Raw genomic sequence first — 17445 nt, 5'->3', positions numbered from 1 at the left:
GCTGGTTGAGAGTCGCAGTGAATCTCGGGAAGAGGGGTGCAGGGCCCTAACTCCCCCACAATCCGCAACACCATACACCTCAGTCCATTCACTTCTGCACTGCTAATAAACTCTTTTATGAATAAACCTTTAGATTTTAGACTCTAAAGGATTGGCAACAGCGTGATTTGTGGGTAAGATCTGATTTGTATATTGACCTGGGTCTGGGGCTTGGTCCTTTGGGATCAGGAGAACCTTTTTCTTTTATTGGGGTATTGGTTTTCATAACCATTTGTCCCCATAACGAGTGGCACTGGTGGTAATACTGGGAAACTGGAGTGTCTAAGGAGATTGCTTGTGAGACTTGCGGTTAGCCAGTGGGATGAGACCGGAGTCCTCTTAGTCTGGCTGGTTTGGTGCCTTAGAGGTGGAGAAACCCCAGCCTTGGGCTGTAACTGCCCTGTTTGAGCAATTTGTCCTGAGTTGGCACTCTCAGTTGGGTTCCGCCAGAACTGCATTGTCACAGCGGGTCAGTGTCAACATCTGCTCCTGGCAGCCTCCCTGCCCAGTACTGGCTCTGCCCCTAGAGACTGTCGCACCTGCCTTCCCTCACCCTGAAAAGCTGAGGGGGGAGGGGCGGGTATTGTGTCTATTTTTGTCTGGGGTTTGGGGGCGCAACCAAAAAGTGTAAATCAAAGGGGGCTCAGCTCAAAAGCTTTGAAACCAGCTGGACTAGCTGGAAAGGCTCCAGCCCGTGGCGGCACTGCCCTGTGCAGCGGGGCCACCTGGCTCTCACGGAGCTGCTGCCAGCCTGAACGCGCACAGGTCCTGCTGCTCTCACTCAGCCTGTGTTCGATGCCCCCAGATCTGGTCAAGTGAGCGAGGCCGTTGCCGCTCCCTGGACATCCTGCGCCGGCTGCAGAAGGCCTGGGCTGAGAGGCAGTTCCGTTTGGTCAACTTCATCCTGAGCGTGCCCTACCAGGCCCCACTGCCCGACCGTGCCCGCCGGCCGCCCAGCAGGCGTTACCGCCCACCCAAGCAGGAGTACATCTCCAAGGACAGCGGCACCTTCGTGCTGGCTGGTGAGTGCTGCATGAGTGGGGGCCCAGATTGGCCAGTGGGGTGTATCAGAGATTCACGGGTCTGGGCTATGCCCCAGCCTGTAACCAGTCCCTTGGGAGCGACCCCTTTAGTGTGCTGGGCTGCAAAGAGCCACACAGGGCAGGCCTGCAGCCGCCAAGACTCTGCGACTTGGCCTTTGGGCACCAGCAAACCTGCCTCTCCCCATGGCTCCCTGCAGTGACTCCAGCCCAGCCAGGTGCCTGTGGGAGGCTGGTACAGGCCCCGTCAGGGCACCAAGCTCTCAGGGAGCCTTTGCAAACAAGGTAACGTTTTATTAGTCACCTGGCTACAGAATCCAAAAGTCCTTGGCTAGCTCAGAGAGGCAAAGGTGAAGCCACATCCACCCTGGCCAAGCCAGTGCAAAACGCCAGCCAAGTGTCTGTCTGTGTCCTGACCCAGTCCCAGGGGAGAGCAGCCAGCTTCTTCAGAAACCCCTGCTGGCCATCTCCAGTCCTTTGTCTCCAGGCAGGGCGTGTGGAGTTCACAATCCCACCTGCCAGAGTTCCCCACTGCTGAGTGTCGGGCGTTCCGTTGTTGGGACTTCCTAATGTCTCTCTGGGCCTGTGTTAATCTGGGTCGCTTTCAACCAGCTCCTTAACTACCCTGTTTATTCCATGCAGGCAGCACCGCGTCCCCCAGGGGTAGCAATGCAAAGTACAGAGGAAACTGAAGGACGTGTAGGAATAATGAAAATATTACCCCAAATTCCCACTTTGTCACAGGCTGCACGGGGGCGGGGGGAAGGTGGGTCTGAGCAGAGCTGGGACCAGAGCCAGCACTCTGCCTCCCAGGGAGACATGGGGTGGCTGTTGCCCTCTGACTACCCGCTCCTTTCAGACCATGAGACTAGCCAGACCATGGCTCCGCGTCCCCTTGGGACATGGACTCCGCCCTGTCCAGTGCAGCTACCCAGAGTTCCCAGGAGTCTCTCCAGGGAGTGTAGGACTTGAGCTGCTGTGGCCCTGGCTGGTTCCCATCCTCACTGGAAGTTTCAGGCTCCAGGTTTGGGGGAAACTCACCTGTCCCACCCACTGTTCCAGAGTCCAGGGCTGGGGCAGCAGTGTCCCAGGAGTGTCCAAAGCTCAGAGCATCTCCATCACCAAGGTACAGGGCTTATGCTGGGCCAATTGCCCCCATGCATGCACGTGTGTGCGAGGCCTCAGCCCTGGCTCCAGCACCTCTTTGGGCCCCTCAGGGTTGCCAGAGTCTTCACCTCTTCTCTCCCTGAATCCAGACACAGCAGAACTCAAGGCCCTGACAGAGAAAAGCCTGCTAACCTTGAAGAACATCATCCTTTCACCCCACGCCATGGAGCTCCGGGAGGAGGCAGAGAGCTGGACCAGTACCTTGCGTGGCTTTGGTGCGGGCCTGGGGGTGTGAAGGGGAATCCTTGGCTGGAAGCTGGGAGTGGGCAACAGGGATGGGTCACTCGATGATTCCCTGTTCTGGTCATTCCCTCTGGGGCACTTGGCACTGGTTTGGCGGGGTGTGTGGGGGTGTGTGACAAGTTGATTTCTACCTGGGTGTTCCCCTTTCTTACAGCTGTTTTGCTTGGTGGCGGCTTCTCCTTTCATGGTGTGCCTGCACTACAATCTGAGCCCGGGCTCTGTGGGAACTGGTGTTTGTAGGCCTGGGATTGAGCGTCCACACTGAACCCTGACCCTAGGGTTAGCATTTCTGGACCTGGGACTCATACCCACGCTCACATGTCCACACTGAACCCTGACCCTAGGGTTAGCATTTCTGGACCTGGGACTCATACCCACGCTCACATGTCCACACTGCATGACGCAGAGATGAGTCCAACCAGCTTCTTCCAGGCTTCCTCGTGCCCTCCCCAGCTGTAGCCTCTGTAGCCTTGTTTGAGGTGACTGTCCATCCCACGGCACTGGAGAGGAAGTTCTTGCAGCCCACAGCTTGCCCTCCTTGCAGGGCACTACTCCATTGTTATGCAGGCCCTTTTGGGCCACAGAAGCCGATTTATGGACACCAGTGTGGCCTGCACTGGAAAAGTTCATGATGTGAGGGCTTTCCACTGATCAGGGGTCTACATTCATGGACGCTATTCCCACCAAATGATACCAAATGACATAATGGGAGTTACTGTCCTCACTGTTATTCTAGGGGACCCTGCATACCCCCTTTTGTCTTGGCTTATGAACCCATCTCCTGCTTTCCGAGGGCCTGGCGTGGGTGTAGAGGGGTGGTGAATGTGCGATTGGCAGATTGAAATCTTGCTGGCACTGTTTACAGAGCTGTTTCAATCCCAGTGTGATTAATGCTGACCGCATCACTATGTCTTGCTGTGCCCTTCACAATCTTTGTGAATCCAAAGGTGGGCCGTTTGCCCCGGGTGGCTGAACTGGTACACTGAGCCAGCAAGTGCACCTGTCACAGCTACAGCAGGACACACATGGGAACGGAAACCAGAGACGCTTTGTGTGCCCACATGCTGGACTTGCACGGACCAGCAGAGCAGGGAGAATAGGATATTTGTAGAGCAATTTTTACAGTAAACGAAGTTTTTCAAGTGATTGCCGTGTCCATTCCACTTCAGCTGTATGCACACCCAGTGCACCAGCGTCAGAGATTTCCTAAGTGATACGTATTGGGCAGCGTATGCTCGTGCTGCTGCTGCTTGTGGTCTAAAGGGCAGAGCCATCCCCGCCCTCCCTCAGTTCCTTCTTACCATCTGTGATGGCTGTCAGAGCGTGCTACTGCAAGTGTTTCCGTCTTTCTTAGTCTTGTGTAGTTTACATAGTTGGTATTTGTTAGCAGTCTTAGTGGAGCGTTTTAGCAGTAAGGTTCCTTTTTCTTTTACTAGTGTACTTCCTTTGTGCTTCATTTCCTGCTGATTCTGGGTACTGATGCCCAGTGCTGGGGCACACCTTGGTTCATGGGCTTCAAACCTTGCAATGGATGCAAGAAGCCAATACCAGTCAGTGACCCCCACTCCAGGTGCATGAAGTGCCTAGGAGAAGCTCACATCAGCGACGATTGCCAGATTTGCAGGGACTTTAAGCCCATAACCTAAAAGGACCAGGAGGTCAGATTTGAGGACTTTAGTAACTCAGCTAGAGGTTATGGGCCTACTGCAGAAGTGGACAGGTGAGATTCTCTGGCCTGTGATGTGCAGGAGGTCAGACTTGATGATCATGATAGTCCCTTCTGGCCTTAGTGATCTGTGAGTCAGGCTAAAGCCCCTCCTTATGGACGCAGCCCTGCACCCAGCCTTGCAACCTTCCTGCTCAGGGCAGTCACCGACCACCGCCACTTGCATTAGGAACGCTCCTCCTGTTGGGGCAGAGTTTCGGCACTGATCTCTGATACCAAAGAAGAAACACTGGAAGATGGCATCGAGGGACCCATCATCCAGGAGCTCGAGATCTCAGGCACCACAGAGACTGTCCAGCAGTCAAGCTGGGAAGCAGAGTACAGTGCGCTTGGTGCCAAGGCGCTGCCTGGTGCACAATGAGCCTCGGGCGGGGTTCTCGACTGGTACCAGTGCCACTGAACACCATCCTGTTCCACTGTGCCGTCCTCTTTGGCTCAGCGAAGCAAGAGACTCCCGGGGCTGTCATGTAGTAATAACATTTTATGTTTGTATTTTGTATAATTTAAATTAAAAAATAATAAAATAATATTGCACTGCATGTATTAAATGTATTAATGTATAATTTGACCCTATCCTGCCAGCCATCCTTTTTAAATAGCAAAAAAAAAAAAAGGCCTAATGGGCCATTGGTAAAAATGCATCAGCCAAAATTTCTTTGTGTCTGAACTGATTTCAAGGCAGTAACAGACCTTTGAGGATCACCACTTCGTTATAGGCTTAGCATTTTAAAACAAGTAAAAAATGCCATCATTGTTTTTCTTCTACATTGCAAATTTGATGTTCCTGTTCAAAATATTTTGTGTAAATTAATTCTGTTTTGTATATAAATAGAAAATAAATATTAAAAAATAAGTATAAAAGCCATCACTAAACCAAATATTCTAAAAAAAAAACCCAAAACAAACACAAAGGTGCCAAAGGATTGCAACACATCCCTATTAAAATATCAATAAAAAGCAAATTAACAACTCTAAAAATAAAACAAGCTCCTATCAATAAAAACAATATCGCTGTAATCAAAACCAGCATAAAATAACTCCCTAAAAAAATTAATAAAAAAAACAAAATTAAAAAATTAAAAACAAATAAAAGAAACCAATCAACAATTAATTATAGAACGGTAGAAAACTCATTGGTCCCAGTAAAAAAAATTACTATATAAACAGGGTGCCTTGCCATAAAACTAGCAACTATAATACTGACTGGCAGGACAGTGTGTGTGTGTGTGTGTGTGTGTAATTAAATGCATATGCTAATTGTTATATCTTCAGTAAGCACGGCATATTGCCTTTTCCCCTAAAAAACATCCCGTGTGCTGCTTATAAGCATAAGTCACACCACAGCATGCAGTCTGGCGCCCGGAGGCAGTGCACCTCCTTGGTTGAATGACTCCATGAACTTACCTGGTTCTTCTTTGAGTGATGTCCTTACGGGTGCTCCACTTGTAGGTGCGGCAGGGCCCCCTGCGCCTGATATTGAAAATCTTCATCAGCAGTGGCCATTGGACTTCTCCCATCTCGTGCTGTGCGCAGGACGTATATATAGCACTGAGCGGTCCAACCACCCCTAATTCCTTCTGTACCGCCTTTGGTCTGGGACAGAATCCACAGCAGAACCTGCTTCTCCTATTCCTTCAATAGATAGTATCTTACCTGCTAGCGTAGCATAGTTAGTATTTTCTTCTTCTCTTTTCTTCTCCTCCCCCCCCCCCACCAAAAGGTTTTTCTTTTGGTTTTGTTTAACTTTACATCTACAGTTATCTCATAACTTAGGTTTCTGTTTTTTCCTACTTCCTGCCTGGGAAGCCTTTTTCTGTCATCCTTATGCCTGAATCCCCCGGGTTTAAGAGGTGTGTTTCCTGCAGGGCTACTTTTCCAGTAATGGACGGCCAACCTAAGTGCGTCCACTGTCTGGGAGAGGGGACACATCCTGCAAAAGTGTTCCCACTGCTTCGGCCTGAAACCCAGAGCCAGAAAGGACCAGGACATCAGATTAAAACTTCTCCTCATGGAGAAATCACTGCAACTGGCATCAGATCCGGGCCTAGACTCCTCCCTGGAGAGGCCCCCACACTCTGCCAGGTCATCTGCTAACCTTCACTTCCCACATCCCGTGAAGAGAAAGTCATCCTTTTCTTGCTTCAACAAAAAGAAACGGGCTCCCTCCTCACACTCTGGGGCGCAGCCCATCGGAACACCATCCCTGGCCAGGTCTGTGGCCTCAACCTCATCTGACAGGGGACACAGCTCCAGGGCCCATCCAAGTACCGCTGGTACTGACACAAGGAAAAGGTCTACAGACCCTAATCGGGCAAATCTACAGCTCTGGGGAATGAGACAGGCCAACTGCAGGAGTTACGGCACTAGTGCCCTTTCCTATACCAATGAACCCGTCGGCACCGAGTAAGCCCTTGGCACCATCAAAATCATCGGCACTGGCCAAGTCTTTGATGCCAACCAAGCCATTGGCACCGACCAAATCGTCAGTGCCAACCAAGTTTCTGGTGCCATCTACTGACACCTCAGGGGCAAACACCCTTCCTTTGGCACCATCTTACACTACCACCGATGATGCTTTTTCCCCCTCCACAAGACTTTAGATACTCTAAAGACCTGTTAGTATCAGACACTCCTTCTACCTGACCTCCCCCCACTTTCACCCTCCTCTCCAAACTCATGACACTCCCCCCTCTCTCTGCCTTGGATGGCACCTCCTTTCCCCAGTGACGAGGCTGAAGAGGAGGAGGAAGACAAAGGCTCCATCACTTCCTCATCTACTAGACCAATCACATCTGCTCATCCTCACTACCCATAGTCTACCTCTGGTCCTCAGTCCTGGCAGGAACCACCATGGATGCAGCCACATGTGCCACTCCCTCCAAACTGGCCATATTGGGATCCTTGGGTCATGTGCAGGGCACAGTTCGGGAGCCCTCCTAGAGAGCAAAGCCGGAGACCTACACCTCTCCCTTCTCCATCAGTCTCTCGCCCTCCGGAAGCTGAACCCCCGCTAGTACCAACTGAAGAGGAAGAACAGGAGGAGAAGGCTCCACCAACACTAGGTTTTTCCTCCTCCGATGAGGCTATCGTGCCTCCACCCCTATATCTGCCGACAACCTCAGGCACTTTCAAGATCTATTCCACAGGATTGCAGACTCCCTACAGATCCTTTTGGAGGATGTCAAGGACCAGCAGCATAAACTGCTGGATATCCTCCACACATCCTCTTCCTCCAAGATAACTCTACCCACCAACCAGGCTCTTCTTGATCCTACAAAGGTGTTGTGGCAGACCCCGGCATCCATCCCTCCGATCTGCAAAGCACCAACAAGAAATACTATGTTCCGGTGAAGGACATAGAATTTCTGTTCTTGCACACGCCCACCCAAATTCTTTGGTAGTCAATGTGGTGCAAGAGAGAGGCTGTCAACATCAATCTCAGTCTAGTCATCCAGACAGAGATTGGAAATGCCTAGACTTGTTTGGATGCAAAGCATAGTAATCAGCCATGCTCCAATTTAGAATCTCAAACTACAAAGCCCTTATGGCTAAGTATAACTACTTAAACTACTCCATAAGAACATAAGAACGGCCATACTGGGTCAGACCAAAGGTCCATCTAGCTCAGTATCCTGTCTTCCGACAGTGGCCAATGCCAGGTGCTTCAGAGGGAATGAACAGAACAGGTAATCATCAATTGATCCATCCCCGTCATCCATTCCCAGCTTCTGGCAAATTGGAGGAACTCTGCCAGGACCTACCGAAGGCCAAGAAAGAGCAATTCCAGTTCCTGATATCAGAAGGGCACCTCCCAGCTCGAACAGCCCTACAAGCCTCGTTAGATTTTGTAGATACTTCTACCTGATCCATCGCGACTGCTGTGATTAAGAGGCATACATCCTGGCTCCACCTATCGGGTTTTCCTAAGGAGGTACAAAACACGGTAGAGGACTTACCTTTTGAGGGCCAGAAACTATTCTCGGAGCACATGGACGATTCTCTGTACTCCCTTAAGGACTCCGATCTCTTGGCATCTACACACCAGCGCCAAAGAGACGCTCATGGAAGTACCAACTCCCGCCACGATCCCAAACACAGCAGTACACTCCTCAACAGCACTATGACACCCAGTGCCAAAGACAGAGGTCTCCTACCAAATGGAGACAACCCACTCTTCAAGGGGCTACCTCTCACACATCCCCACCGAAGCAGCAATTTTGAAGGTGTGGTCAAGGCCCTGAGAAGCCTTCCTCTCTTCCAGTCATTCTCACCAGCTTCGACATCCCAGCAGTTTGGCGACTGTTTAGCTCCATTTTCCCCATCTTGGAGACTCATCACCTCAGACAAGTGGATCCTAGAAATAATCAAGGAAGAATACTCCATCCCCTTCCTATCTATCCCACCTGCCACCCTCCCTCCCCATCCCTCTTCAGGGACCCCTCTCACAACTCCATTCTATGGGAAGAAATAAATCCTTTTCTGCACCTGGGAGCCATAGAACTGGTCCCCTCCCAGCATGTGGGACAGGGTTTCTGCTCCCACTATTTCCTGATCCAGAAGAAATTCAGTGGCTGGCGACCCATCCTGGACCTTCGCAATCTAAACAAGTTTGTCAAACTGCAACATTTTAAGATAGTTTCCACTATTATCCCAGCACTAGAACAGGGGGACTGGTTCTCAGCCCTCGACCTCCAAGACATATACTTTCATATTACAATACACCCTGCCCACAGATGATTTCTCTGATTCATCATGGGCGATGACCACTACCAGTACAAAGTATTACCCTTCGGGCTGTCCACAGTGCCTCGGGTGTTCTCCAAGCTCGTGGCGGTAGTTGCTGCCTACCTCAGAAAACAAGGAGTCATCATTTTTCCATACTTGGGCAACTGGCTCCTCAAGGCCCCATCTGAAACCGACACTCTCCAAGCTGTCCACCTAACGATGGACCTGGTCATGAAACTAGGCCTTCTCGTGAATCTAGAAGAGTCCACTTTAATGCCAGTACAACAGCTGGAATTCATCGTCACACTATTGGATGCCATACAAGCCAGAGCCTTCCTACCACTTCATAGATTCTCGGCTATAACAGATCTGGTATCCAATGCACGGGTCTGCCCTCAGATCGCTGCCAGAACTTGTCTCCAACTTCTAGGTCACATGGCCACGTTTGTGGTCAGGCACGCAAGACTACACATGCAATGTCGTCAGGCATGGTTCCGTACAGTATATCTTCCCCACAAACACAGCCTCCACAAACTCTTATCCATGCTGATGCAAGTCAAGGACTCACTACTGTGATGGACACAGCCCAACAATGTCTGTGTAGAAGTCTACATCGACTATGATCCTATCAACCGATGCCTCCCTAATCGGTTGGGGAGCGCATCTCCACGATCACACAGTGCAGGGCAGATGGTCGTTCACAGAATCCACCCTAAACATCAATCTCCTAGAACTATGAGCAGTCTGCAACACCAGTTGAAATGTCCTTCCTCTACTTAGAGCAGGGGTCGGCAACCTTCCGCACGTGGCCCATCAGGGTAATCTGCTGGCGGGCCGAGAGATATTTTGTTTACATTGGCTGCATAGGCGCCAACTTTTCCCAGTGCTGGTGGGTGCTCAACCCCCTCCCCCCCTGTCCCCACCCCAACTCCACCCCTGCCTCACCCTCCCCGCCCCTGCCACGCCCCCATTCCAACCCTTCCCCAAAGTCTCCGCTCCCTCCCTGCCCCTATTGGATCCCTTCCCCAAATCCCCGCCCCCGCCCCGCCTCTTCCTCGAGCATGCCGCGTTCCCCCTCTTCCCCACCTCCCTCTTTAGAGCCTGAGGGGTGTCACGGAGTATTGGGGAACTCAGGGCCCTGCACCCCCGGCTTCCTGTGATTCACCATGACTCTCAGCCAGCCAGTAAAGCAGAAGGTTTATTTGGATGACAGGAATACAGTCCAAGACAGGTCTTGCAGGCACAGACAACAGGGCCCCCCTCAGTTAGGTCCATCTGGGGGTCCCAGGGCATCCCAGCCCCCCTTGGGAGGTCAGAGCAATCTCACCACCCAGCTTCCAAGACTCTGCCTTCAGCGACCCCTCCCGCATCCTTTGTTCAGTTTCCCGGGCTAAGGTGTCACCTGGCCTCCAACCCCTTCCTGGGTTCTCATGTTACACGCTCAGGTATTCTCCTCCGGGCAGTCTACCATCCCCCAATGCAGACTATCCTAGCCACACTCCCCTGTCAGCATTCACTGACCACAGTAAGAACAGTCCCAGTTCGTCACATCGGGACATCCAATCTTTTCTGGAAGTGCGAATAGTCCACTTCTACTGACAAGGTCAAAAGCCATTGTGAGATCAATTAAGGTTATGTAGAGGGGCTTTTTTGTTCTCTGCATTTCTCTTGTAGTTGTCTCAGCGAGAAGATCGTGTCGATAGCAGACCTTTCAGCTCTGAAGCCACACTGTGATTCAGGGTAGATTCTGCCTGCAAGGGTCTGAAGTCTGTTCAGGGCAACTCAGGCAACTCCCATGACCACTTAAAGAAACTAAGAGCCTTTGGTGAGAGACCTTGTCAAAGGCTTTCTGAAAATTCAGGTACACAGTATGACTTGATCACCCTTATCCATAAAATTCTAGTAGATTAGTGAGGCATAATTCCCCTTTACAAAAACCATGTTGACTCTTCCCCAAGGTGTCTGATCATTCTGTTCTTCACTACAGTTTCTACCAGCTTGCCCGGTACTGAAGTTAGGCTCACAGCCTTGTAATTGCCAGGATTGCCTCTGGAGCACTTTTTAAAAATTGACGTTACATTAGCTAGCTTCCAGTCATCTGGAGCTTACACAGAGCTCTTCTTCAGGGCTGGAAAAAGTGCTAAGAGCATCACAGCTAAATATAAGGTAGAACAGATTGTTTAGTGTAAGGAGTTAACACATATTTCAAGGGACCATTCAAGGTGAAGTGGCCCGTTAACATCTCTCCAGTGGTGTGTGGTGGCGGAAGCTGGGTGGAGGTTAGGGGGTTATAGATTGTAGACATATATCCACTGTGATATGTCATAAATCCAGTGTCTGTTCAGTCCATGATTTTTAATATCTAGCAAAGTTATGAATTAAGCTCCCAGGCTTGTCTTTGGAAGGTGTTGTGCAGGTTTCCTTTGAGGCTGAGGACTGAGAGGTCAGATAAAGAGTGACCACTTCGTGAAAAGTGTTCACCCACAGGTGATAGGGTGTTTTTGTTTTTTATCATTTTCCTGTGTGACTTCATTCAAGATGTATTGGTTGCCTGGTTTCACCCACATAGTTGTTATTGGGGCATTTATGTGTAGGGCCCATGGATCTTAAAAGATGTGTTGCGGGGAGGGGGCGGATGTTGATCATCATAGCAGTGGAGATGTGTCTCCAGGTTTTGCATCTATTGTTCTGGCACGGTTTGCTGCCGCATTGAGTTGTGTGTCCTGATCTATGAGGAACTTGCTGCTGATGCTTGGAGAGGTTGTGAGGTTGTTTGAAGGCCAGAATCATAGAATCATAGAACTGGAAGGGACTTCAAGAGGTTATCTAGTCCAGTCCCCTGCACTCAAGGCAGGACTAAGTATTATCTAGACCATCCCTGACAGGTGTTTGTCCTGCTCTTAAAAATCCCCAATGACGGAGATTCCACAACCTCCCTGGGCAATTTATTCCAGTGCTTAACCACCCTGACAGTTGGGAAGTTTTTCCTAATGTCCAACCTAAACCTCCCTTGCTGCAATTTAAGCCCATTGCTTCTTGTTCTATCCTTAGAGGTTAAGAATTTTTTTTTCTCTCTCTCCTCCTTGTAACAACCTTTTACGTACTTGAAAACTGTTATGTCCCCTCTCAGACTTCTCTTCTCCAGATTAAACAAACCCAGTTTTTTCAATCTTCCCTCATAGGTCATCTTTTTTAGACTTTTAATCATTTTTGTTGCTCTTCTCTGGACTTTCTCCAATTTGTCCACATCCTTCCTGAAATGTGTCGCCCAGAACTGAACACACTACTCCAGTTGGGGCCTAATCAGAAGAGGGGGTTCAGGAAAGATTTCTTTCAGGATGTGGTCCCATCGAGTATGGGTTGTAATTATTTGATGATACCCGGTATGGGTTCCAGTGTGGCGTGGTAAGTCGACATCCAGGAGTGTGCAGTTGGCAGTGGTTTTATAGAATCATAAGGTTAGACGGGGCCACGGCGCAAGGGTCAGTTAGTCTAATCCCTGTCAAGATGCAGGATTTATTGGCTAAACCATCCAAGACAGACGGCTCCAGCCTTCTTTGGAAAACCTCCAGTGAAGGAGCTTCCACAACCTCCCTAGGCCTCTGGTCCCTTGTCTTACAGTGAGGAAGTTTATCCTGAGATCTTATCTGAGCCTGGGCGCACATTGCAACATACCTCAGTGAGTCAGCCCTGCGGCCAGGTCTTGTTTTCAGTTCCATGCTTTTCGGGGTGTATATATACAAAGCCCAGTATTGGGCAAGTGAGGGATTCAGGGTTTCCCCTTTGGGTTGGGGTCTCATGGTCCAGACCCTTGTACCTTCAATGTCCTTCCCCATCTCGGTTCCCCACTGAGGGATAGACTTCCATTGTTATCACTTTTTAGGGGTTAGTAGGGGAGCCCAGACCCACCCGTCTCTGGTCCAATGCCAGTGGTAGGTGTCACGAAGTCCCTGGGCGATGCTCTGGAGCTGCTCCCCACAAAGCCAGTCAGGACTTTGGGGAGCCTCCTCTCCCTCGGAGCAGACCGTCTTCAGGGCAAGAAGCTCACACGGCTTCACCTCCTGGGTCTGACCTTGGAGCATTCAGCATCCTCTGCCCCTCCGTGCACTTCTCACAGCGAGTCCGCCCAGGCGGGGTCCTGGGGAAGCCAGAGGGTCCTGCACCCCCACTTCGCAGTCGGACCTGACTCTCAGCCAGCTAGTAAAACAGAGGTTTATTAGATGACAGGAACACGGGCTAAAACAGAGCTTGTAGGTCCAGAGAACCGGATCCCTCAGCCGGGTCCATTCTGAGGTTCCGCGAGCCAGACACTCCCGTTTGCCCTCACTCCCCGTCCCCAGCCAGCTCCAAACTGAAACCCCCTCCAGCCCCTCCTTCTCTGCTGAGTTCCTTTCCTGGGCCAGGAGGTCACCTGACCTCTTTGTTCTCCCACACCTTTAGCATCTCCTTGCAGGGGGGAAGGGCCTGGCCATTAGTTGCCAGGGAGACAGAGTGTCAGTGATTTATGCACACTGGCCTTTCCCCACCACCTAGAGACTTAAGAAATGCATAGGGGAAACTGAGGCACTCACACAGTATTCAGAGGAAACATTAAGAACAGTCCCACTTCATCACAGTAGGCAGCTAAGTCCTGCACCCTCAGGTGCTGTGTGGCTCCCTCCCTACAAGTCCTGTCTCTTCCCGTTGGTTAAAGTAAATAACTAACCACCAAGATAAAGTCTGTGCCTTCAGAGAGTCACCAGTCCCTCCTCTGTGGGCTTGGACAGGCCACTAGTGCCAGGCCTCAGGTAGCAAGAGCTCCTGTGGTGTTCCTTCCCAAGAGCTCCGGTGCAGGTTCCTCTCAACTGTCTGCCTGCCACTGTAAGCTTTGTAAGCTTCACCTCCAGCCTGTGTCGGCTTTGCAGGTGCGGTGGGGTAGGGCTACCTGGCTAGAGAGCAGCTCCTTAGCCCCTTCCTCTCCAGTGTGGGGTTTGTATACTCTCACAGGGTACCTGGGCCAGTGCCCTGGAGGGCACCCCAGGAATGCTCACCCCCAGACTCCTCTCTCCACAGGAGCCCTGCTGGATGTCTGGGTCAGTTTCCAGCAGAAGTGGATTTTTCTGAATATAGTGCTGTATGAGATGGACATCAGCCTGCCCAGCAGCGAGCTGGTGAGTCGTCTGCCCCACCACATGCCCCTGTCCCGAGCCAGTGAGTCCTCCCTCCCCTCCTCACTGCCTCCAGTTCCCTGCCTCTTGGGGCTTCCCTTCTGCGGGGCTGATGCTTGCTTTCCTCGCGCCAGGATTGCCTGTTCCAGAAGCTGGACAGCAGGTTCCGGGAGCTCATGCAGGTGACATCCAAGCACCCCCTGGTGCTATCCAGCATGATGCCTACGGCCACCGCCAACCGGGAGAGCCGCTTTATGGGTGTGCCCCTGCAGACCATGCTGAGCGAGGGTGTTGAGGACCTGCAGCTCATCATCCACGGACTGGAGTACGTGCTGGAGGCTACGCGCATGGGCTTCCCCCGCCTCTTCTTCCTCAGCAACACAGAGGTGGTGGCTATGATGGCCTCACCTGCGGAGCCCATGGAGGTGACCACCTGGGCCCGCCGCTGCTTCCCAACTGTGCACCAGCTGGCCTTCCGTGAGCCCTCGGCCACTCGAGACCCTGCCACCTATGCTGTCCTGCTGCCCATGGCAGAGGCCACGGGCCTGGTGGGAGCCTGTGGGGAGACGGTGCCGTTGTGTTCCCCGTTGCTCCTCAACCAGAAGGTCACTAAATGGCTGTGCGCCCTGGAGCAGTGCATGAAGGAGGCCCTCTTCCACCTGCTGCAGGCATGCATGGCCCAGCGCCTGGCCCTGCGGCCCCAGCTCGACGTGGCCTTCGAGCACCACCCAGGTCCCACCGAGCTGCCGCTGCACCTGCTGGTGGAGCACTGGGGGCAGCTGGCAACAGGCTTCCCGGCCCAGTGCGTGCTGCTGGCCGAGGAGGCCTTGTGGTTTGCGGATGTGCAGGAGCGGCTCTTCGGCCCTGTGCGCAGGCCTGGCCTCAAGCTCAAACACCGACTCAAGCTGGAGGCCCTGGCCCACTATGTCCGGAACTACCGCAGCAGCCAGGCTGGGCAGCCGGGCAGCGGCCAGCTCAGCACGCTGCTGGGGGCCCTGCTCACAGTCACCGTGCGCCAGCGCGACGTGCTGGCCCACCTGCTGCAGCGCAAGGTCGACTCACCCACTGCCTTTGCTTGGGCCCAGCTGCTCAAGTACCGGCTGGTCCTGCACCCCGAGAGTGCCAGGGCAGTCGGGGCCCCCCTTGAGAGCTGGGCCGCCAGCCCCCCCGGCTGCTGGGCCGAGGTCCTCGACATCCGCCTGCACTATGGCTATGAGTATGTGGGGAACTGCCCCCACCTGGTGGGGGGCCCTCAGCTGGAGAGGAGCTTCCTGGGCTTACTGCTGGCCCTGGAGGAGTTCCGCTGTGGCGCGGCTCTGGGCTGCCACGGGGTCGGGAAGACGGCCACCATGCAGCACCTGGCCAGGGCTCTGGGGCGCCAGCTCGTCACCCTGCACTGCTCCCAGCAGATGGGCCTGGGCTGCCTCCGCCAACACCTGAGTGGGGCTGTGCAGGCTGGGGCCTGGCTGCTGCTGGAGGCTGTGGACCAGCTGGGGCCCGGTGTCCTGTCAGGGTTCAGCCAGCTCCTGTCAGACCTGCGGATGCTCTGCCTGGGCCTGCAGGCGGAGACGGGCCAGGTGAGCCCCAGCCACAAATCCAAGAGCAGGGACGGGGAGGGGCAGGAGCAGCCGGCAAGGGCCCTGCCAGAGCTGGGCCTGAATGAAGATGAGCCGTACCAGCCCCGCGTGCTGGGCAACATCCTCTTCGGGGAGCGGCTGTTGCGGGTCAGGGAGACCTACGGCTGCCTGGCCACCCTGCAGCGTCTCCCTGAGCTCCTGCGCCTGGCCGTGCGCCCCGTGGCCCTGCTGCCCCCCGACCTGCACCAGGTGGCCGAGGTGACCTTGCTGGCAGCTGGCTTCCGGGAAGCAGCACACCTGGCCAAGAAGCTGAGCTATTTCTTCTGGCTGGAGGGGGAGCTGGGCCCGGGCCCTGCACCCAGCCGGCTGGCCCTGTTCAAGGGGGTCATTGAGGCAGCCATTGGCATTGTGTATCCGCCTGTGGTGAGGCCAGAGCCAGAGCCCGAGCCCGGGGAGCAGCTCCCAGCCCAGCAGACACCCTTTGAGAGCCTGGCAGAGGAGCCTGCCCTCATCCAAGCTCTCTGCCTCTCGCCCTTCTTGTCTGCCCTGGAGGACCCCCGGCGGAGTAGAGTGTGGGAGCTGCTCCGAGGGGTCTTCCTGGCCTCCTGCTCCCTGGTCCCCGAGGCCCAGGCGCCCCCCAGGCTGCTGAGTGCTGTGACAGCACAGCTGCATGAGGACAAGCTCCACGCAGACCCCGAGCTCACCAGCACCATAGTGCAGCTTTGCCAGGCCCTGCTGGGCTCACCGGGGGTCCTGCTGGTGGGGCCCTCTGGCAGCGGCAAGACCACAGCCTGGAAGACCCTGGCTAAGGTGCTGAGCAGGCTGGCTGTGAGTGCGTCCTTGGAGCTGGCGCCAGGAGCGGGCAGGCCAGGCACTCGGAAGGACGTGGCATACCTGCCCATCAGCACTGTCTGCCTCTGCCCCAACAGCCTCAGCACCGCTGAATTCCTGGGCAGGCTTGAGGGAGGCATCTGGAGGGAGGGCGTTTTCTCCAGGCTCCTGCAGAGAATGGCTTCCTCAGCCCCTGCGGCTGGGCTGGGCGTGTCAGGCACCCAGCAATGGCTGGTGCTGGACGGGTTTGCCAGCTCCGAGTGGCTGGATCCCATCTCGTCACTGTTCAGCGCAGAGCCCACTCTCAGCCTGCCAAGCGGGCAGCAGCTCCATCCCCCAGAGGGCGTGAAGTTCCTCTTTGAGCTGCCTGATGCCTCCAGCATCTCACCATCCATCTCCACACACTGCGCCCTCCTGCACTGTGGGGGCTCGTGTGTCTGGCGAGCACTGCTGGCGTCATCCCTAGCCCCCATCTACCACACGTACAGAGTGAGCCAGGAGAGCGTGGTCATGCTGCGTGGCCTCGCTGAGGATGTCTTCCCTCCCACGCTCACCTTCCTGCAGCAGCATTGCAGCTCTGTGCTGCAGCCTCACGCCGACCTGCGCAGCCCCGTGGCCTGGGGCATCCCAGAGACCACAGCCTTCACCAGGCTCCTGAAGGCTCTGCTGGACCAACACCTGAGCCATGACAAGGCGAAGGCCCAGCCCCTGAGAAGGGAGGACCAGGCAGGTGAGGGAAATCCCAGCAGGACCAATGACCTTGTGCCCCCCTGCTCTTACAGGGTCCAGATTAGAACCAGTCCCCAGTGCTGCTGATCCTGACCAGCCGAGTTCCCCCATTCTGGGCACCCCGGGGTCTGAGCAGGGGCAGAGCCCCAGGGAAGGGGCCTGATGGCGGAGGCTGCCCGGGGCTCTCTGTTGGGTGGGCAGGATCTCACCATCCAGGGAGT

At 53.9% G+C, this 17445-nt stretch overlaps 1 protein-coding gene across 1 annotated transcript in view; it reads left to right on the top strand.

The window, feature by feature from the left end:
* Positions 1-17445, top strand: part of DNHD1 (dynein heavy chain domain 1) — a 128343-nt gene that overhangs the window by 79646 nt on the left and 31252 nt on the right. Inside the window, 4 exon segments of the mRNA XM_034780358.1 lie at positions 845-1061; positions 2336-2461; positions 13993-14090; positions 14222-17225. Of these exon segments, the coding sequence (XP_034636249.1) occupies positions 845-1061; positions 2336-2461; positions 13993-14090; positions 14222-17225 (3445 nt within the window).

Source organism: Trachemys scripta, chromosome 1 (genome assembly GCF_013100865.1).
Source record: "Trachemys scripta elegans isolate TJP31775 chromosome 1, CAS_Tse_1.0, whole genome shotgun sequence".
Lineage (NCBI taxonomy): Eukaryota > Metazoa > Chordata > Testudines > Emydidae > Trachemys > Trachemys scripta.
Note: the sequence above shows the minus strand (reverse complement) of the source record. Positions and strands in the feature narration are given on the sequence as shown.